The sequence below is a fragment of the Typopeltis vanoorti genome, chromosome 3 (genome assembly GCF_054136105.1).
Source record: "Typopeltis vanoorti isolate ZY-2024b chromosome 3, IOZ_Tvanoo_1.0, whole genome shotgun sequence".
Lineage (NCBI taxonomy): Eukaryota > Metazoa > Arthropoda > Arachnida > Uropygi > Thelyphonidae > Typopeltis > Typopeltis vanoorti.
In genome coordinates this window covers 32,295,129-32,317,750 of record NC_143551.1, presented here as the reverse complement: position 1 = coordinate 32,317,750, position 22,622 = coordinate 32,295,129, and the positions used below count along the sequence as shown (strand labels likewise).

The 22,622-nt window shown below is 38.8% G+C and overlaps 1 protein-coding gene across 1 annotated transcript in view; it reads right to left on the bottom strand.

Annotated features, from left to right (window-relative positions):
• Positions 1-21,674, bottom strand: part of LOC150108025 (protein unc-13 homolog 4B-like) — a 163,966-nt gene extending 142,292 nt beyond the window's left edge. Inside the window, exons 1-2 of the mRNA XM_090415771.1 lie at positions 21,596-21,674; positions 21,419-21,498 (exon numbers count right to left, since the gene is read on the bottom strand). Of these exons, the coding sequence (XP_090271897.1) occupies positions 21,419-21,498; positions 21,596-21,674 (159 nt within the window). The remainder of the gene's footprint in view (positions 1-21,418; positions 21,499-21,595) is intronic.
• Between the last annotated feature and the right edge of the window lie 948 nt (positions 21,675-22,622).

Here is a 22,622-nt window from a genome sequence, read left to right as displayed (position 1 = left end):
GTTCTGAACGAGTCAGTGTGTCCCAGGGAGGATGATAGCAGGGGTGGCCTCTTGTGGGAATGGATACTTGGGAGAAGGGAGACAATGTCAGGTAAGACTGAGCCCAGTGGAGTCTAGAAGGGATAATGCTGGGTATAGAAACAATGGCATTTATATGCTGTATACTAATGCCAGGAGTATCCGGAATAAGGGAGAGGAATTGGTGGCGCAGATAGCATCAGCCTGGCCAAAAATTATTGCGATCACTGAGACGTGGTTGACAGAATTGGATATAAAAACAGGAATAGAAGTCACTGGGTATAGCATTTTTCGCCAGGATAGGAGGGGAAAGCGTGGTGGTGGGGTGCTGCTTATGATAAGTGATGACCTATGTCCTCTAAGAGTGGAAAATTTGGAAGGTAGTGAGACAAATGATTTTGAGAGCGTATGGTGTGAGGTAGAGGTAGGCAAGACAGGATATTTAGTGGGGTGTTGCTACAGACCCAGGAGCACAGAGGATGGGGACCAGGAGATGTTTAGACAGCTAAGTTTGGCAAGTGCAAGAAGAATGATTGTTATGGGAGATTTTAACTTCAGTAGTATAAATTGGAGAGAGGAAGATGCATGTAACAATAGGGGAATGGAATTTCTAGAATTCTTGAGGGACAAATGTCTTAGGCAACATGTAACAGAGGGAACAAGAGGTTCAAAAATTTTGGATTTGGTTATAGCATCAGAAGAGTTGATAATAACTGAGTTGACGTCTCTCCCACCAGTTGGAGAGAGTGACCATATGGTTTTGACTTGGAAAATGAATAGACATGCAGGAGTATCAAAGAGACGGGAACTTATGTGGAATTATAAGGCAGGTGATTATAATAGTCTTAGACGTCAACTTCGGGAAGTTTCATGGAGGGAGGAATTGGAAGGCCGGGATATCACCAGTGCGTGGGAAATTGTGAAAGAATATTTGTTATCAGCAATGGTAAGTTGTATACCACGAGTGAAGAAGAGGGCGCAATTTGGAGTAAAGTGGATGACAAACAATATTAAACAGGAATTGCATGCGAAAAAGAGGCTATGGAAGAGATATAAGGAGACAGGTGAAGAGATGCATGAGGAATATAAGACACAGGCCAGAAGAGTGACTCGTGTGGTAAGGAAAGCGAAACTGGAATATGAGAGGAGATTGGCCCTAAGATCCAAAGAAAATCCTAGGGAATTTTTTAGCTATGTGGCCAGTAGGAGGAGAAATGACTGTGGAAGAATGATATTGTGGGATAAAAATGGGAATAGAGTGACTGATGCAGAGGACATAGTGGAATTGTTCAATGAACACTTTATTGGAGTATTTCATCCTAGAGGAGTCAGTTTTAATGCTAGAGGGATAGGACTGGTACGAGGTCTGGAGGTACAGGAGGAGAGTGTGTTTCAGATACTGAGTACTCTGGATGTCAGTAAAGCTGTGGGACTGGATGGTATTTCGCCACGAGTTTTGAGAGAATGTGCTAGGGAATTGACAATACCTTTAACGTGGCTTTTCAATGAAAGTCTGGCTTTGGCAAAGGTGCCCAGGGAATGGAAGGAAGGTAAGATAGTGCCATTGCATAAGGGTGGTAACAGACTGGAAGTGTCTAATTATAGGCCAGTCTGTGTGTCATCAGTAGTTGTTAAGATCTTGGAGAAAGTAGTGAGGGACCGTGTACAGCATTGGGCAGATGAGGGTAATGTTATCTGTGAGAATCAACATGGATTTGTGAAAGGACACTCTTGTTTTAGCAATATGCTAGCCTTTTATAATAAAGTTACAAGAGCATTAGATGAGGGAAAGGCATATACTGCAATTTTCTTAGACTTGGCGAAGGCATTTGACAGGGTGCCACATGATAAGCTGATATTTAAGTTGCAGCACATGGGTCTGGATGTCAGATTGGTCAACTGGATTCAGGATTGGCTGTCTGATAGGTATCAGAGAGTTGTGTATGGTGGAGCAGTTTCCAGGAGGCAGAGGGTTACAAGTGGGGTCCCACAGGGCTCAGTACTAGGACCTATATTGTTTAACCTTTATATCAATGACATAGCCAGTGGATTGCAGGGGGATATTCAGTTGTTTGCGGATGATGCGAAGCTTGGAAGGATTATTAGTAATAGTGCAGATGTGGTAGCCCTGCAAGAGGATTTAAATAAGCTAGATAGATGGGCAAATGAATGGGGGTGTCAGTTTAATGCAGCAAAATGTAAGGTCTTGAGGTTTGGGAAACATCGATGGGATGCTGCATACTCTATGGGAGGAGTTATACTGGAGGAAGTAGGGGAGACAAGAGATCTGGGGTTGATGATTGATAGAAACCTGAAGTTTAGGGGACATATTGCAAAGGTGGTGAAGGTAACACAGAGGATTGCTGCTATTATGAGAAGGACACTGACCTGCAGAGATAAGAGGGTTATCATTCCGTTGTATAAGTCTCTGATCAGACCACACTTGGACTATTGTTCTCAGATTTGGTCCCCAGGATTTGAAGGGGATAAATTAACCGTGGAAAGGATACAAAGACGGATGACAAAGATGGTTTCAGGGCTGTACAAGGATAGTTATGAGGATCGGCTTAGAGAATGTGGACTGCAGAGTTTGGTGGATAGAAGAAGGAGAGGTGATATGATTGAGACTTTTAAACTGTTGAGAGGTGGTTACAGGGTTGACACTGGGGAGTTCTTTCGCTTGGTTGATCAGCGGGAAGGAGTGATGACAAGAGGCCATCCCTGGAAGTTACGAAAGGAAACTGTGAGCAAGAGGGTAAGGAGTGGTTTCTTTGTGTGGAGGGTGGTTGAGCCGTGGAATGCATTGCCTGATGGAGTGGTGGGAGCGAGAACGGTCAGTGGGTTTAAGGAGTGGTATGATAGACTTTGTGTTTCTCAGGGGGGGGACTTCCCCTCGATGAGTCTTGACAGACTTTATGTCTTAGAAAGGACCTCCCTCGATGAGTCTTTTGACTCCTTGGAGGCCTGAATAATAATAATAATAATAATAATAATAATATGTCGTCCTAAGCCCGGATAAAATGAGGGGTTGAGATAGTGCCGTACATCGCCCTAAAAAAGGAGACTCATGGCTCTCATACACTCATATACTCATACCTCATACACTCATTGTCACCCCCTAGAACAAGCAAATCATCCCCATGAACACACACACACAGATTACAGTCAAGAATATTTAAGACCCAGGCATTAGGCCTGATTCGTCACCTATATGTCGTCCTAAGCCTGGATAAAATTAGGGGTTGAGATAGTGCTGTACATCGCCCTAAAAAAGAAGACTCATGGCCATTGTTTCATCATACACTAAATAAATAAATAAATTTAAAACCTTACACTTTGCAACATTGAAATGATATTCTACTAATAGATTTACAGAACTTGAATAGATTGCCTATTCATGCAATCTATTCAAGTCCTGTAAAGCCATAATATCTGCTTAAACTCTCAGTGCCCTCCCCAATTTTGCATCATCTGCAAACAGCTGCATATAACCAATTAAGCCCATCCCAATATTATTAATATGCAAATTTAACAATAATGGCTCCACTACAGACCCCTGCAGCACACCATTAGTAATCCTCCATCTTCAGGATACTAAACTCCCATATTCAACTTTTTTGATACCTATCTGAGAGCCAGTCGCTGATCCAACTCTGAAGTCGGTTTTCAAATCCCACCAGTTTCAGTTTATTTAAAAGCTTGTCTACATGGTAGTCCATCAAAAGCTTTTGCAAGATGTGACTATATCACTGTACATGTTTCTCTCTTGTCCAACACATATGTCACCTTGTTATATTACAAAAGCAAGTAAGCAAAACAAGATGTCCCTTCAACAAACCAATGATAATAACCACAGAAAATGCTGCTGTTATCAACCTAAGTCTGTATCTAATATCTGTATCCTAAGTCTCACCAATCTCTCTAGTACCATCACCACAGCTCCAGTAATACTGATTGGTCTATAATTTGTAGCCACAACCTTATCACCACCTTTATGCAGCAGAACAATTTTACCTTCTTTCCACTCTTTTGGAACCTGTGCTGTTGTAAGACTTTTATGAAACAGATATGCCAATATACTACTGTCAATTCCCTGGAACATTCCCTTAAGACTTATGGTGATATCTCATCAAAGCCTATTGCCTTATTGATATGAAGTTTATTTATTTCCTCATATACCTCCTGCTACTCACAATCAACCGATCCTCTCTTATGTCCTCTACACTTGAGATTCTTATGATTTCACCCTGATGAGGATGAAACACCCTTATAAATTAATCACTGAATACTTCAACAATGTATTCTGTTGCAGTTACTATTCTACCATTTTCATTCATTAACATCATCTTACCATAATCATTCTTCCTTCTACTTGCCACATACACTATGTGGCAAGTAGAAGAATGAACTATGTTTTTACCTGTATATGAAAATATTTTTATGACTACAACCAAATGTGGACATAAATTTATTGCCAGCATACTAATAAATTATATTATATTACACAGATTCATATTGCACAAAAAATGTGTTATAAATTTCGTACAATTTAAATTGTAATATGACATAGTTAAGGAATCAATGTACAATACTTAAAACAAACTATGCAGAGAGACATTTCAATATGAATATGTCCATCTTGAAATGAAATGCAGCTCTCACAATGTTGTACCATGCTTAGTACCAAGTGATTCAGGAGTTCTTCAGGCAAACTGATGCACTGCTCCTTCAGAGCAAGGATAAGGCCTTGTTTGTAGCCACTGTAGGCAAAGAATTCATTTTTATGGATGACAATGCCAAACCTCATAGTACACAAACAGTGAAGATACATCTGGAGGGGAATTTCAAGCAGCAATGCATCTTCCTATTGCATCTCAAACATGTTCTATGGGTGGAAATCTGGAGAGCATGCTGGCTACTTAATTTGATTAATATCCTCGGTCTCCAGAAGTATCTTCACTGTTTGTGTACTATGAGGTATGGCATTGTCATCCATAAAAAAGATGAATTCTTTGCCTACAGTACCATGTAACAATCAAACATGATGGTGAAGAACTTCATTGCAATATCATTCACCAGTCACAGTCCCTTTTTCCAGCACTTGTAACTTGGTGCATCGCTTAAGCATAATATCTCCCCAGACCATCGCCCCAGCACCGTCGTATCTATTCCTTTCAAGAACATTTTCAGGATGGTAAGCAGTACCACTTTCATGGCAGCTCAAGCATCATCTAGAATCAGAGAAAAGACTAAACAGGTTTCATGTGTAAAGAGTACATTACCCCATTGGTATCTTGTCCAATTTTTATGGATACAACATCACTGAAAACATGCTCTATGATGAGCCATGGATGAAGGGTTACAGACTACAGGACTTCAGGCATACATATAGGCTACTTGATACAAATGTTTTGCTACAGTTTGTTGAGATATCTGAGGTGTGGCACTGTCATCCATAAAAATTATTTCTTTGCCTACAGTACCATGTAACAATCAAACATTATTATTATTAATGGTATATAATTATTATTAAAATTAGCTGGCCTGGCTGCTTGAGTGGTTGGTGTATCCGCTCTCCAGCCAAAAGGCTGTGGGTTCGAATCCTGTAGCGGACATGAATGTTTGTGATTGTCTGTGGAAAAACTAGTGATGGTGGTGGTTGGCAGTAGATGGTGTTGGTGTAGTTGCGGTTAGTTGTAATTGGTGGATCAAGTGGTGGAGAGAGAGAGTTGTAGGGCAGGTACCCTCCCTCGATGAGTCTCTGGACTCCCTGGAGGTGTCAAATAATAATAATAATAATAATAATATTATTATTATTATTATTATTATTATTATTATTATTATTATCCAAGCCTCCATGGAGTCAAAAGACTGATGATCGTGGGAGGTCGTTTTTAGGAAACACAAAGTTTATCATACCACTCCTTGAACCCATTGACCATTACTGCTCTAACCATTCTCTCTCTCAGGCAATGCATTCCAAGGTTCAACCACTCTCCACGCAAAGAAACCACTCCTCACCCTCTTGCTCACAGCTTTCTTTCGTAACTTCGAAGAATGGCCCCTTGTCATCACTCCTTCCCGCTGTTCAACCAAGCGAAAGAACTCCCCAGAGTCAACCCTGTAACTTCCTCTCAACAGTTTAAAAGTCTCAATCATATCACCTCTCCTTTTTCTATCCACCAAACTCTGCAGTCCACATTGTCATAGTATGTCATAGTATGTTCATAGCTGATCTTTATAACTAACATTGTACAGTCATGAAACCATCTATGTTATCTGTCTCTGCACCTTTCCACAATTAATTCATTCCGTTCAAACCCTGGAGACCAAATCTGAGAACAATAGTCTAAGTGTGGTCTAATCAGGGTCTTATACAATGGAATCATAACTCTTTTATCACTGCAGGTCAGCTTCCTTCTCAGTATTGTAGCAATCCTCTGGGTTACCTTCACCACCTTTGCAATATGCTCCCTGAATTTCAGTTTTCTATCAATCATCACCCTCAGATTTCTTGTCTCCCCTACTTCCTCCAGTATAGTTCCTCCAATCGAATATGCATCCTCCCATCGATGAATCTCAAACTTCAAGACTTTACATTTTGCTGCATTAAATCGATACCATAACTCATTTGCTCATTTTCCATTCTGTCTAGTCTATTCAAATCCTCTTGCAGGGCTGCCACATCTGCACTATTACTGATAACCCTTCCCAGTTTCACATCATCCACAAACAAGTGAATATCCCATTGCAATCAATTGACAATTTCATTGATATAAAGGTTGAACAATACAGGTACCAGTACTGAGCCCTGTGGAACACCACTTGTAACCTTCTGCCTCCTTGATATTGCCTCACCATACACAACTCTCTGATACCTATCAGACAGCCAATCCTGAATCCAGTTGACTAACCCGACATCCAAACCCATGTGCTGCAACTTAAATATCAGCTTATCATGTGGCACTCTGTCAAATGCCTTTGCAAAATCTAAAAAAATGGCAGTATATGCCTTTCCTTCATCAACTGCTCTTGTCACTTTATTATAAAAGGCAACCATATTACTAAAGCAAGAGCACCACTTAACAAATCCATGTTGATTCTCACAGATAACATTACCCTCATCTGCCCAACGCTGTATGTAGTCCCCCACTAATTATCCAAGACCTTAACAATTACTGATGACACGCAAACTGACCTATAATTAGACACTTCCAGTCTGCTGAAATTCCATTCCAGTCAGTTCTTTAGCACATTCTCTCAAAACCCGTGGTGAAATAACATTTAGTCCCACAGTTTTACTGGTATCCAGAGTACTCATTATTTGAACCACACTCTTGCACCTCTAAACCCTGAACCTGCTCTATCCCTCTAGTATTAAACCTTCTTCTCCAGGATGAAATACTCCAATAAAATGCTCATTGAACAACTCCAATTGAACATGATGTTGAAAAACATCATTGCAATATTGTTCATCAGTCATAGTACCTTTTTTTTTCCAGCTCTTGTAGCTCGGTGCATCAATTAATAATAATGTCTCCCCACACCATGACCCTTGCACTACCATAAGTATCCTTTTCTGTGGTATATAGATTATGATTTGCTGGTATAACCACATTCCATTCATTTAAACACTACTCAGAGCCTGTATATGATGGTATGCAAGATTCCAAACTTTCCAGAAATATGCTTTCCTCAAACACAGTTTGCTTAGTGCAGCCTTTTGCCTTTTATCCTGTTGAGTGCTACCATGTGACCCCCTTTGCATGCAATTCAAAAATTTCATTGTATACCCCCATTTTCTACATGAAATCATCAGTTATACAAGCTGATCTGTCTGAATTTGTTGTTGTAATCTTCAGAAATAGTGTTTGTCCGGTAATTTTACAGTTTATCTAAAAAAAACTGTCTAGGGTTTTTCTTTGCCTGATTTGATAATTTCTACTACACTTTTGTTGTCCTTACTAACTGAGTCACTCTCCTGGCTTGCTCTTTATATCCTTCATGATTATTACCATTAATCATTTTATACTGCCTCCAAAGCACCTTCTTCCAGATTTCATGCTTAATTCCCTCATTCATCAATTTTACACCTACTTTATTCAGCCTTTTGGCCTTCAAAATACATTCGCACATTGATGTGTTGTTATGCATGTGTTTGTCAGCTCCCAAGTAGTATTTTTTCCTTACTGCTCAACTCCTCATCCCATGCTATAGCTCCAAGCCGTCTCCTATGATTGTCATAATCACCAGCCTTGTACTTCCACACATATCTTTTCCTCACAGAAGTCTGCATATGGCTAGCCACAACCCAGGTGATCACTTCATGATCACTCTCGCCAACTGGAGGAAAGTGTGAAACCCCATTTTCCTCCAGTTGGCGAGACTTAATTTTTAGATATAATCATTTCATCCTCTGATGAAATGATTATATCTAAAACTCTCGATTCTCATGTATCCTCCTTTACATGCTGTCTGAGATAATTGTCTCTCAAGAACTCAAGAAACTCATTTTCCTTATTTCCAAATGCTATCTCTTCATTCCAGTCTATACCACCATAATTGCAATTGCTCATAATAATCACTCTTCCTTTGTTCACAAATACAAGTTGTTTATACATTTCTTCATCACCACCTTCCACATTCCTTAGCTTATAGCAACATCCAACTAAATATGTCCTCAAATCAATCTCCACCTCACACCATACTGTCTCATAACCACTGCCACTATTTGGGGGTGCGCAGCAGCTAGGTTCTCGTTCCTGCACCCTGTTAGTACCCAATAGGGGAAGCTAAAGCTGCTATCAACCAAACGCAAGTGATCGAACTAAAATGCTCCCAAATTTCTGCCCTAAAGGATCTTACCTAGGGCCAAGCCTAAAAATAATATCATCTAATATTGAAGGTTTCTCCAGTGTCAAGCAAGATCTCATTGCAAATATTTGCAGAGATAATATTTACAAAAGAGAACTTGATCCCATCGTCCATTGACTCAACGAACAACAAAAACATTGAGATTATTACGATCACATTTAAAAATAATTCAATCACCTCAGTCTATAAACCACTAGAAGAAGCTTTTTTCTGACATCCTCCTTAATAATAATGCGTACATGACTAATGTTGTATTAGGTGACTTTAACAGCCATAGTGTTAACTGGGGTTACACAAAGTCCAACAAAGATGGAGAACTTGTTGAAAAATGGACTGAAAACCTTTCTCTAAACCTGACACATAATCCAAAACTTCCTGCATCTTTCAACAGTGGCAGATGGAGGCGAGGCTATAACTGTGACCTCATATTTGTTAGCTCAAAAATATCCAACGCCTGTGTTAAAAAGGTTTTAAATCCGAATACACATACTCAACATAGACCTATAATGCTACAATTCAACCCAGCAATTATGTCTAACACAGTCCCTTACAGATGACGATTTAATTTCAAAACAGCTAATTGGAAAGGTTTCATGAAAGATCTTGACCGCTCCATTGAACAAGTCCCTCCAAACCCTCAAGAGTATCCTGAATTCATAAAAATACTGAGGAAAATCTCCACCAAACACATCTCCCGAGGATGCTGCACAAACTACATTCCAGGCCTTTCCAGTGACATACAAGCCCAGTATGCTGATTACTTACAACACCAACCCCTTCTCAGAAGAGACCATCCAAGCAGTTGAAAAATTATGCTCCAAGATGGCAGAGGAAAGGCATTCCTCACGGAAAAAAGAAATAGAAGCCCTTGATATGAACCATAGTAGCAGAAAGGCATGGAACGTTATCAACAGAATTAGGAAGGATTTCACTAAGCCATATGAGCATCTGCAGGTAACAGCTAATCAAATTTCTCACCAGCTTCTGCTGAATGGAAAATTCACTAAAAAAGCACACAAAACATAAGATACTTAGAACCCCAAGTGAGGAACAAAATATGATTAACTCAGATTTCACCATCACTGAACTCAACACTGCCATAAATCCACTAAAACCTAGAAAGTCTGCAGGCCTTGATGATGTCTGTAATGAACATATTAAACATTTTGGAACCAGGACTAAAGAGTGGTTATTAAACCTATACAACACTTGCCTCAGAACCCTAAGGATACCAACTATTTGGAGGTATCCTTAGGGTTCTGAGGCCTTTGGCCTTTCTGAAACCAGGGAAAACTCCAACAGAAGCAAAAAATTACAGATCTATATCACTACTCGGCAACCTCTTTAAACTCTATGAATGACTAATTTTGAATAGGCTACAACCCCTAATCGAACCCCATCTTATTGCTGAGCAGGCTGGCTTTAGACCAGGCAAATCCTGCACATCACAAATTCTCAACCTCACTCAATATTTAGAAAATGGTTATGGGCAAAAACTAGCCACAGAAGAAGTCTTTGTAAACCTAACTGCAGCATATGATACCATAAACCATCTCACACTCAGAAATAAAATATACAGAATAACTAGAGACTATTGCCTTGTCCTCCTGATCCAATCAATCTTGGAAAACAGATGCTTTTATGTGGACCTTGGGGGGGGGGGGGGTCGGGGGTAGGAAGAGCCGCTGGCACCTCTAAAAAAATGGCATCCCCTAGGGAAATGTGTTATCACCATTACTTTTCAACACTACATCAATGATCTCCCCATCTTTCCAGGAATTAGAAATTTTATCTATGCTGATGACCTTGCCATAGTTACTCAGTCAAAAAATTTGAAGTCCATTGAAACTACTCTATCACTTGTCTTAAATAGTCTAACCACATACTATACCAACAATCAACTAAAACCAAACCCCTTGAAACCCAGACTGGCCTTTTCCACCTTAACAATAAGGAAGCCAACAGGAAGCTACAGATTTCTTGGGAAGACTCTAATATAGAACATTCCTGGAACCAATCTACCTCGGTGTGACTCTTGATCGCACCTTCTCATATAAAATCCACATAGAAAAAACAAAGGCAAAAGTGAATGCAAGAAACAACATACTAAGAAAGCTTATCTCCTTCAAATGGGGTGCAGACCCTAGCACAATGAGATCTTCTGCCTTGGCCCTTTGCTATTCTTCTGCTGAATATGCCTGCTCAGTATGGCCCAGATCTTGCCATGCTGAAAAACTTGATCCAGCATTGAATGAAAGCTGCAGCTTAATTACAGGATGCTTGAAACCAACAACACTAAAAGACCTGTATACTTTGGCTGGTATTGCACCCCCTTCAATTTGAAGATGGTGCAATACATTCTCAACTAATGAAAGAAGCAGATAAATGAATGATGAACGCCACCCAATATTCGGCCAGAATGCAGTGCCCCAAAGGCTAAGATCCTGACATAGCATCCTGGCAACTGTTGAACTACCTAAAAACCTCCCAGAGACAAGACTTCAACAATGGCTTGCACTATACCCTGAAAATAATATGAGTATTCCAACAGCCGAACATCTTCCACATGGTGCCCACTTGGACTGGAATACTTGGTAAAGCCTCAACAGACTTCGAACGACAGGACGATGCAAACAAAACCTCATCAAATGGGGCTACCTCACTGGCCCAGACAATTGTGAGTGTGGGACAACCCAGTCCATGGAACACCTTCTTTCTTGTCCCTTTCTTCCATCGCCTTGCACAAAAGAGGACCTTATATCCTGCAAAGAAAGAGCAGTTGATTGTGCAAGATACTGTAGGAATATCTGACCATATTTATTGTATATAAGTTATGCATCGTTTCCTTTTTTTCATATTTGATTATTATTCCCTGTATAATTCACCTACCAAATCTAAGCTAATCTCATTGTAATGTATCCTAATTTGTTGTAAATCATGTTGTACCACTTACTTACTACTGTACTACTTGTGTTTGGATACGAAATAAATAATTGCCACTATTTCCCTTTTTCGTATCTACCATATGTGGACATAATTCCCCTACTATCATCAGTAGCTCCCACTCCTTGTCCTTTCTATCCTTGTGAAAAAACTGCATATGGTAAATTAAATATAGAAATAGACAGCAGAATTAGTAAAGCTAGTATGGTGGGAAGTCAGCTGAATAAATTTATATGGAATAAGAAAGAAATTAATCAAAACACTAAATTAGCTGTATACAAGACAGTGTTCAAATAAATTTTAAGTTATGAATCTGACAGATGAGTTAGAAATAAAACACTTGATCAAAGAGTGGAGACCTGAGATATGAAGTTCTGAGAAAGATTAGGGGATGAACAGTTGGTATCAATGACAGTATCATATTAAAAACTATTAGGACATTATTAGGAAGCAAATTGCAGCTGTTAGCATTCAGGAATGTGTTAGCAGAATTCATCTTAGGTGGTATGGTCACTTAGAATGGGAGAGGAAAGGTTAGCAAAACATGAATTTTGACAGAATGGCAAGTAAAAGACACAGAAGAAGACCAAGGGCTAAATGGATTGATATAATAAAATATGTCTTAAAAACAGGAATATAAGATCTGATAATATTAGTCTTGGCAGATGTCAGATTTATTTGCAGGAGGGTTGTTGATACGAAGTTAATAATAATATAACTTTTTCATGTAGCACTTTCATACTATCCTGTTCACCTCTTGTCGTTCATATCAGGAATTTGATGATGATAATAAATTATATTCTTGTTTTAATTCTGTAATTAAGTGTGGAAAAAAGTTTGTACATGAAGTATCTTTACAACTAGGCTACTTATATATGGAGACAGATGCTTTCTTATCATATTGCCCTAGTATTCCATAATTCATCTCATACTTCCTATCAGATGTGAAAATTACATGGCTATGCATTATGGGTAGAGTTACTACCCAGACTGATTTAACTTTTACTGAGGTCTCATCAGCATTAGCTAGACCCATGGGAATATTTGTTCTAAGTTGCCACCCTGGCTGGCCGAGTGGTTAGTGTGTCCGCTCTCCAGTCAAGAGGCTGTGGGTTCGAATCCCGCCGTGGGCATGGATGTTTGTGATTGTCTGTAGAAATACTGGTGGTGGTCAGCGGTGGATGGCGTTGGTGTAGTCAGTTGGTGGAGTGTGGAGGCAGAGTGGATGCCCTACCCTCGATGAGTCTTTGGACTCCCTGGAGGTGACAAATAATAATAATAATAAGTATCTGCATATATCTAGATCTCACTTATGAAACCTCAACAAACATAAAAATTAGTCTGGGTAGTGACTTTTTATCATAATGCATAGTAATATACATGTTTGAAAGGAAGTGTGCTCTGCATTAATGGGATATAAATCTTTGATGCAAAATCATGCCTCCATATATATATATATAAGTAATCTTGTTATGAAGATACTTCGTGCACACTTTTGTTTGCTCATGCTTGGGTAAAGAATGAAAATGGGAATATAATTCCTTGCCAAGTATAATTTACTTTGTAACCAAAAAAAAAAAACCTTTTCTATGGCAATTATTATTCATTTTATATTTATAAACCATTCTGAAAAGAAGGCTATAGTGATTCTTTTCTAATATGAAACCATTTTCATATTCAGCAGTTACAAAATGATTTAAATTGACTTGAAATCTGGACAAACGAAAATGGCTGTCAGTTTAATGTTAGTAAGTGTAAAGTTATGCACTTTGGCGTGATTAGAGTTCCAGCGGCATATTATATTAGTGGGGTTATGCTACAAGAAACTGAAGAGGCAAGGGATCTTGGTGTATTGGTGGATAAGAATTTAAAGTTCAAAGGTCACATAGCAAAAGTTGCAAATAAAACTCAGAGGATAATTTCTATGCTGAAGCAAACCTTAACATGTAAGGATAAGGAAGTAATTTTACCTCTTTATAAGGCTTTGATAAGACCACATTTGGATTACTGTGCGCAGATTTGGTCTCCCAGGTTTCAAGGAGATAACGAAGCTGTGGAAAGGGTGCAAAGACGAGTTACAAAGATTATATCCGGATTATGGGATTTAGATTATGAGGACAGATTGCGAGTATGTGGATTACAGACTCTGGTTAACAGGAGAAACAGGTGATATGATAGAGGTCTATAAACTTTTGAATGGGTGTTATAGCATTTCAAATGATGAAATTTTTCGTTATATGGAAGGCGGAGAAACAACATAGGGGGCATCCATGGAAGTTAAGGTTGTTCTCAATCAAGAAAGGGGTAAGATCTAGGTTTTTCTCTCAGAGAGCAGTGAGTGAGTGGAATAATTTGCCCTTAAGGGTAGTGAGTGCATCTAGTGTAAATGAATTTAAGGGAAGGTATGATAGTTGGGTTGGGTAATTTACAGCCTCCCTCGAAGAGCCCTTGACTCCCTGGAGGTCTCAGATAATAATAATAATAATAATAATTTAGAATGCATTCTCATTCACTGAAATCTGAATCACATCATTTGAATAAATGAAATCAAACTGTACACCCTTTGAGGCATTGTCAGGAATTTGATGATGAAATAAATAATAAATAAAGTAATTAACTTAAAGAAATACTTACTATTGTATCCAGAGTTTTATGCGTTATGAAAGTATAACTTTGCTCCCATACACTACAGAGAAAATAAATACTAATTTTATATATTGCCATAGTAATTGTAAGTACATTACATTAATTATACTCAAATTTCTTCTACTAAAGCTTTTGCTTTGCACTGCTAATACAGACAACAGAAACGTTTCTGCCACATTAAAAAAAAAAAGTTTTCTTTTAAAGAAAAGCTACAATGGTGGGCAGGATATTCGGTGGGATATTGCTATAGATTCCAAAATAAAGAGGGTGAGAAGCAGGAAATGTTTAGATAAGTTTGTCAAGTACAAAATGAGTAATCATTATGGAGGACTTTAGCAACATCAGATGTACAGGGAAAGGAACATTCAGTAATAAGGCAGATCAATTTTTGGATTTTAAAATGGATGGATATTTTAGGAAACATGGGTGGAAAGAACATGAGGATCAAGAGTTTTGCATGCATCAGAGGATTTGATCATGAATGAGATGTTATACTTTGTCAAGCCTCTGGCTTGTCACGCTGACACAGAAGATGAATAGGCATACAGAAGTATCAAGATGGAAGGAAATTAAGTGGAATTATAAGGTAGATGACTATAACAGAATTAGAAATCAGTTTGGGCAGTACAGTGGATGGAAGATGCTGTTTAATTTTGGCAGTATATATCGGAACACAAAATTATAAGTAAATAATTATAAGTAAATTATAAGAAAAGGATGGTGAGAAAGATAGGCAAAAAAATGTTAAAAAATCAGGAAAAAAGAAAAAGAGCGATTTGACAACTGTAACGGATGTTAAAAGGGATGAAAGTGAGGCAGAAAGAAACGAAATTGAGAGAACGAATGAAAGTAGAAATTGCGTGATGCAGAAATCGCAAGTAAAAAAAATCGAAAGAATAAATGATAGCGAAAAAAGAATGAATGATGGCAAAAGTTCGATGCATGTTGGACCGAAAGTACTGAAACAAAGAAAGATGAATGACAGTAAAAGTGAGAAGAATGATAGCAAAAGTTGGATGCATGTTAGTCCGAAAGTATGGAAACAAAGAAAGATAAATGAGAGTGAAAGTGAGAAGAATGATAGTGAAAGTTGGACGTATGTTGGACCGAAAGTACGGAAACAAAGAAGGATGAATGAGAGGAGAAGTGAGAAGAGGGGGTCGAGAGTTAGAAAATTAGAAAGATTTAATGATAGAGAGAACGTGTCGCGAGGTTCAGAAGGTGAATTGGATTAGATGAGGCAAGAAATGAAATGGATGCGGAATGAAATTAAGAGAATTCAGGTCAAAACTGTTAAAATAAATCATGATGGCATGAAAGAGTTAACAAAAGATGAGCGAGTGGCGTTGTATGGCGACTCCATTATTAAAGGTGTGCTAGAGGATAAAATCCACAAGGTATGTTTTCCAGGCGGTAAAATGAGTAGAGTGATTGACGCATTGAATATGAGGTGGGAGCGAGCAAAAGAGTTAATCTTATTAATTGGTACAAATGATTTGAGAGAGAACAAAGAGCATGTCAAAATGAATGTCAGGAGACTGCTTGGAAAGATAAAAGAGAATGGTGTGACAGGAAGGGTGGTCAGTGCATTGCCTAGGTATGATTGTGGTGAAATGAGGCAGAGAGCAAGGATTATGAATGATATTCTGGCTGAAATGTGTGAGGAGATGGGAGTACAGTTTGTTAATGTGTGGAATGAGTTTGAGGGACGAAGTGAGCTGTATGGGAGTGATGGACTGCATTTGAGTGGTTATGGTGTGAGTCATTTGGAGAGACTGCTGCTGGAAGGTAGAGAAGTGAATAGAGAGAATGACTCAGATTGAGAGGAGAGTGATGTAGAAGAGCAGGAGAGTAAGACAGGAGAGATTGAAGAAGTGGAAATGAATGGGGAAGTGAGTGGCATGAGTATAGAAAATGAGAGAATGGGTGTGCAAGAGGAGCAGGGAAACGGGGAGGCTCAGGGGTACACAGCATGAGAAAGGTGGATGCTCCAAGAGGAGGTGAGAGCATGTGTAGGCAGCAAAGTAATGGGATGACCAGGGATCAAGAGGAAACAGATGTTATTGCAAAGGGTTCTAAAATGAAGAGGCAGAAAGAGAAATGGCCCCAGTCCAGCATGGGGTGATCACATTGAATGAATGGTATCAGTGGAACTAGCTGTAGATCCAGGAATGAGTTGTTGTGTTTGTATACCAATGCCAGAAGTATAAGAAACAAGGCGGATGAAATGGTTGCACCAATTGCGTCTGTGTACCCAGAGATTGTTGGAATAAGAGAGACATGGTTAGATGAGGACGACATCCTGAGAGGAATAGAGATGGAAAGGTATGATGTGTTTCGTGAGGATAGAAGGGATAAAAAGGAAGGAGGAATTCTATTGATGATAGAGAAAGAATTATATCCATACAAGGTAGAGATGCAAGAGGGCCAGTGGTTTTGAGGCAGTATGGTGTGAGATAGAGGTGAATAGAATCAAATACTTGGTGGGATGTTGTTATAGACCTGGTAATGTGTATGGTGGTGATAGTGAAATGTATAGTCAAATAAGCCAAGCAAATAAGAAAAGGGTGATTTTAATTATGACAATATAGACTGGAATGAAGAGATAGCGACTGGAAGTAAAGAAAATGAGTTTCTTGAGTTTTTGAGGGATAACTACCTCAGACAGTATGTAACAGAGGCATGCGAGGATTAAGGGTCTTGGATTTGGTCATCTAATCGGAGGATGTAATTATAAATGAGGTGTCAAATCATCCACCAATTGGTGAAAGTGACCATGACGTGATTACCTAGGTGGTTGCCAGCAGTGCAAAGACCCCTGTGAAAAAAGGGTATATGTGGAACTATAGGGGGGGGGGGGTGATTATGAAGAGATCAGGAGACGGCTTGCAGATGTAGCATGGAATGAGGAGTTAGCTGGAAGAGAGATCAATGCAGCTTGGGGGATTTTCAAAAACTATTTAGTAGATGCAATGTCTAAATGTATACCACGGGTGAGAAGGTTAAATAAGGTAGGTGTGAGATGGATGAATAGAGAGATTAAGCATGCAATACAGAAAAAAAGGGCATTGTGGAAGCAGCATAAGAGAAGTGGAAGTAACCAATTTCATGAAGTCTACAAAGACCAGGCAAGGAGGGTGACTTGGTTGGTGAGAGAAGCTAAAGAGACGTATGAACAGCAGTTAGCTAATGAAGCCAAAAAGAATCCTAGGGAGTTCGTTCGATATGTAGCCAGCAAAAGAAAGAATGATTATGGAAGGATGACATTGATTGGAGAAAATGGTATAAAGACAGCTGTTGCAGAATGTGTGGTGGAGATACTTAATGAGCAGTTCATAAAGATCTTTCGATCTTGTGAATGTGACTTCATGGAGAGATTAAGAGCAGCTGATGATGGGGAGGAGAGACTGACTGTAAGTGAGCAAGAGGTGTTTGGGGAGTTGAGTAAACTAGATGTAAATAAGGCTGTGGGACTTGATAATATATCACTGCGTATTCTGAAGGAGTGTGCCAGAGAGTTGACACCTGCCTTGACATATTTTTTTAATACGAGTCTTGCACTTGGTCAAGTTCCTAAAGAGTGGAAGGAGGGCAAGAATGCGCCACTTCATAAAGGAGGTGATCGAACTCAAGCATCAAACTATAGGCCTATCTGTGTGTCAGATGTTGTGGTTAAGTTATTGGAGAAGCTTGTGAGAACTAGCTTCTCCAACAACAGCTTCTCCAGAGTTGGGTTGACAACAATGGTATAATCTTTGATGGACAGCATGGATTTGCTAAAGGAAGGTCATGTTTTAGTAATCTACTTACTTATTACAATAAAGTGATGCTTCCTTGGACAGAGGAGAAGGATAGACAGTAATATACTTGGATTTCGCAAAAGCTTTTGATAGAGTACCTCATGATAAGTTGACAGTCAAACTAGAGCAGATGGGGTTGGATATTAGATTAGTGCATTGGATTGGAGACTGGCTATCTGATAGGTATCAACAAGTTGTGTATGGGGGTGCAATATCCAGGAAAAGGAAAGTCACTAGTGGAGTGCCTCAGGGGTCTGTTTTAGGGCCATTACTATTTAACTTGTATATTAATGATATTGGCGAAGATTTGGATGGAGATATTCAGTTTGCAGATGATGCAAAGTTGGGACAAACCATAAAGAGTAGTGAAGATGTTGTGGCCTTGCAAGAAGATTCGAATAAATTGAGTGATTGGGCACGGAAATGGGGATGTGAGTTCAATGTTGCAAAATGTAAGGTTTTAAAATTTGGAAAACAAAGATGGGACGCAGAATTTATGGTGAGAAAATATTGTTGGAAGTAGAGGAAATAAGAGATCTGGGGGGTGATAGTGGATAAGGATCTAAAATTTAAGGGACACATCGCCAAAATTGTGAAGTCAACACAAAGACTTCTGGGAATGATGTGGAGGACACTGACGTGTAGAAGTAGGGAGATACTTGTTCCATATTACAAGGCTTTGATTAGGCCACACATGGACTATTGTGCCCAGATTTGGGCACAATAGTCCATGTGGTAGTAGTCCATGTGGTAGTAGTTGTAGTCCGACTGACTAAGGTAGTTTCTGACCTCTGGAATGTTGAGTATGAGCAAAGATTGAAAAGATGTAATTTGCAGAGTCTCGTGGAGAGAAGGAAGAGGGGAGATATGATAGAGACCTACAAGTTGGTAAGGGGTTGTTATAGGATCAATGGTGGAGAAGTTCTACAGAGAATAGTGGGAGATCAGGGGAGAACCAGAGGTCATCCTTGGAAACTGTATAAAGAGGGTGTGAGTAAGGGAGTGAGAGGCAGATTTTTTTTTAATGCAGAGTTGTGAGTGATTGGAATGCCTTGCCTGAGAGTGTGGTGTCTGCAAGGAGTTTGAATGAGTTTAAGACACGGCATGATGAGATGTATGTGAGATAAAAGGACCTCCTAGATGAGTCTTTGACTCCATGAGGTCTTGTTTAATAATAATAATAATTATTATTTATTGACTTATTACTGATATTTCACAGGTGTTATAACCAGCATCTTCAGAGCACAAAAACACAGTTTGGTATAGTATGCGAGACTACAATAACGTGGTGTAACAAGGGACTAGTTTAACAAAATTGTAGCAACAACACAAAGACTAAAGTCCTAATTATTATTATTATTACTATTATTATTATTATTGTTCTGGGGAACTCCAAGGAGTCGACAGACTCATTAATGAGGCCCTAACATCATGTCCATCACAACTATTCGACATTCACACAGTATCTATCATACCTTGCCTTGAACTCATTCACAGTCGTAGCACCCACAACAGACTCTGGAAGCTTATTCTACTCATTCACCACTCTCCAAGTAAAAAACCTAGCTCTAACACCCTTGCCAACTACGCTCTTTCCCAGCTTCCATGCATGGCCTCTAGTCCTCCCACCACGAGTCATATTTTCAAAAATATCTTCTGGATCAATCTTATAGAAACCCTTCAGTAATTTGAATCAATCATATCACCCCTCCTTCGCCTATCGACCAATTTCTGCAACCCACAAATCTTCAACCTATTCTCATAAGGTTCATTCACAGATCTGCCATCATCTTGGTCACTCATCTCTGGATCCTCTCCACTTCCTTCCCATCACGAAGAAAACCCTGGTGCCCATAACTGGGCACAGTAGTTTAGATGGGGTCTTATCAAGGCTCGATACAGAGGGACAACAACTAGTTTGTCTCTGCATGTTAAAGTATTTTTCAGAAGCCAAGTGATTTGGTGAGCTGTTTTAGTCACTTTTGCAATGTGCCCCCTAAACTTCAATTCCCTATCCACCAACACTCCCAAATCCCTGGCCTCATCAATCTCCTGGAGTATGGTTCCACCAATGCGATATACTGCTGCTATTCTTTTCACCCCAAAGTGCATAACCTTACACTTTGGCACATTAAATTGACATCCATTTTTCTTAGCCTAGTCCTCCAAACTATCGAAATCATCCTGTAAAATTTTGACATCCTGTGCACTCATAATTGCTCTACCCAACTTTGCATCATCAGCAGCATATTTGTTGAGATCATATGGCTTTATAAATTTGCCTAAGATTTGGGAGACAGTCATCTTAAGACATAACTAGTACCAGCTTTCTCTCTCTGTTTTTTTTAGATAGAGGGCACCTAATTAGGACTTTAGTCTTTGTGTTGTTGTTGCTACAATTTTGTTAAACTAGTCCCTTTGTTACACCATGTTGATGTAGTCTCGCATACTATGACAAACTGTGTTTTTGTGCTCTGAAGATGCTGCTTATAACACCACCAAAATATCAGCAATATGTCAATAAGTAATTATTTACTTATAATTCTGTGTTCTGATATATATACTGTCAAAATTAAACAACATGTACGATGAACAGATAAGCCTTTCTGTATGTTAGTGAATGGAAGAATTTGAAGAAGAGAGATCATTGGTGCATGTGAGCTAATTAGATACATTTGTTAGCAGCAGTGGCAAATTGCATATTATTATTATTATTACGGGCAACTCCAAGGAGTCGACAGACTCATCGAGGGAGGCCCTAACATCATGTCAAGAACAACTATTCGTTTTTCACACAGTATCTATCATACCTCACCTGAAATAAGCAATTAAAACCTGAAAAACCTGAAAAGCAATTAAAACTTTAAGTTTCATAAGTAGTACAACCTACATCATCATCAACTTACTGCACTACCTCAAACAGAACCTTGTACTTAATAGTTTTGAACCCAAGATGATCAGAAAAATTCTTGATACACCTCCTGCAATTCCCTTACTTAAACAAGATTTCAAGAATGCAATCACGTTGCCTTATATCAAGAATATCACAGACAAAGTGGTTGTATTGCTCCTTGGTGTATGCAAGGAAGTAAAGCGCAATTTTTACTTCCTCTACACTCATCTTTGGTTATGCTCACATATTTGTCAGGAATTCTATAGCATCTAATAATTAACCATAACGTTTCTCTATCAATACTATCAAATGCTTTGGCAAAATCTAAAAAATTTAAGTATAACAAACTTCTAAATCTACACTTTGTTCAATGATGTTCCTTAAAGTAAAAATGTCATGCTTGTTTTAAAACTACTCCCACTTGTTTTAAAACCAGCTTCATGCCTTAATATCTTTTCCATTTCACTTTTAATCCCATTTATCAATATTGCACAGCACATTTTTGCAGGTAATTATTATTATTGTTATTATTTTCATGACACTTGGAGTCATAAGACTCATTGAGGGAGGTGAAAACAAAATCTATCAGACCACTCCTTAAACTCATCCACTCTCTGCATGTTCACCACCCTCTAACTACCTAATGGCAGTACACTAATTCCCTCCCCCCTCCAATTATCACATCTGGTGAGATCTCCTTTCTTCAGGATTAGGGGTATAGATATCAAGCTTCTTTCCACTGTTTCCAATGTGCATGTGTGGCATACTGTTAAAGATTAGTTGCAATTTATCAAAGATTAATAGCTGACTGTTTTGGCAGTATGAATCATTTAAAGAAGGACAGATATGGAATGAGAGAGGATATGAAAGAGTTATTGAAGAGGCAAGAAAAGAAAAGTGAGGTTATAAGTCTGTATAATAAGAGTGAAATGAGAAGAGCAGCCATGAATGGTGATGAATTTTGGATGTACACCCGAGTGTACATCTAAAAACTATACAAGATGAATCGTGTATAGTTTTTAGATGTACACTCGGGTCTCTTTTTATGTGGATCTTTTTCATGTGGATTTGAAGTTATGTGGTATAGTAAGCCCACAGATACGAGACCTTTCAACACTTCGCATGCCAACAGAAGGAGAATCCATTTCAATAATAGGGTAATCCAGAATTTCCCAAAGTTTTCCTATGATGGAACACTTCACAAATCCTGAAATTTTCATGGAACACCTTGGTTATTTTGTAATGTATTAATTAATGATCAATTGCTAATTTAGCAGATTTTTTATTATTAATTAATAATTGATCATTAATTATTAATTAATAATTAATTAAACATCGAATAAACATAAACATCATTAAATTAATTTGTGCTGGTTTTCATTGACATATCCCATTCTGATCACCAAAAATTTATAATATTATAAGTACCCATGAGTGAAGGCAGACAT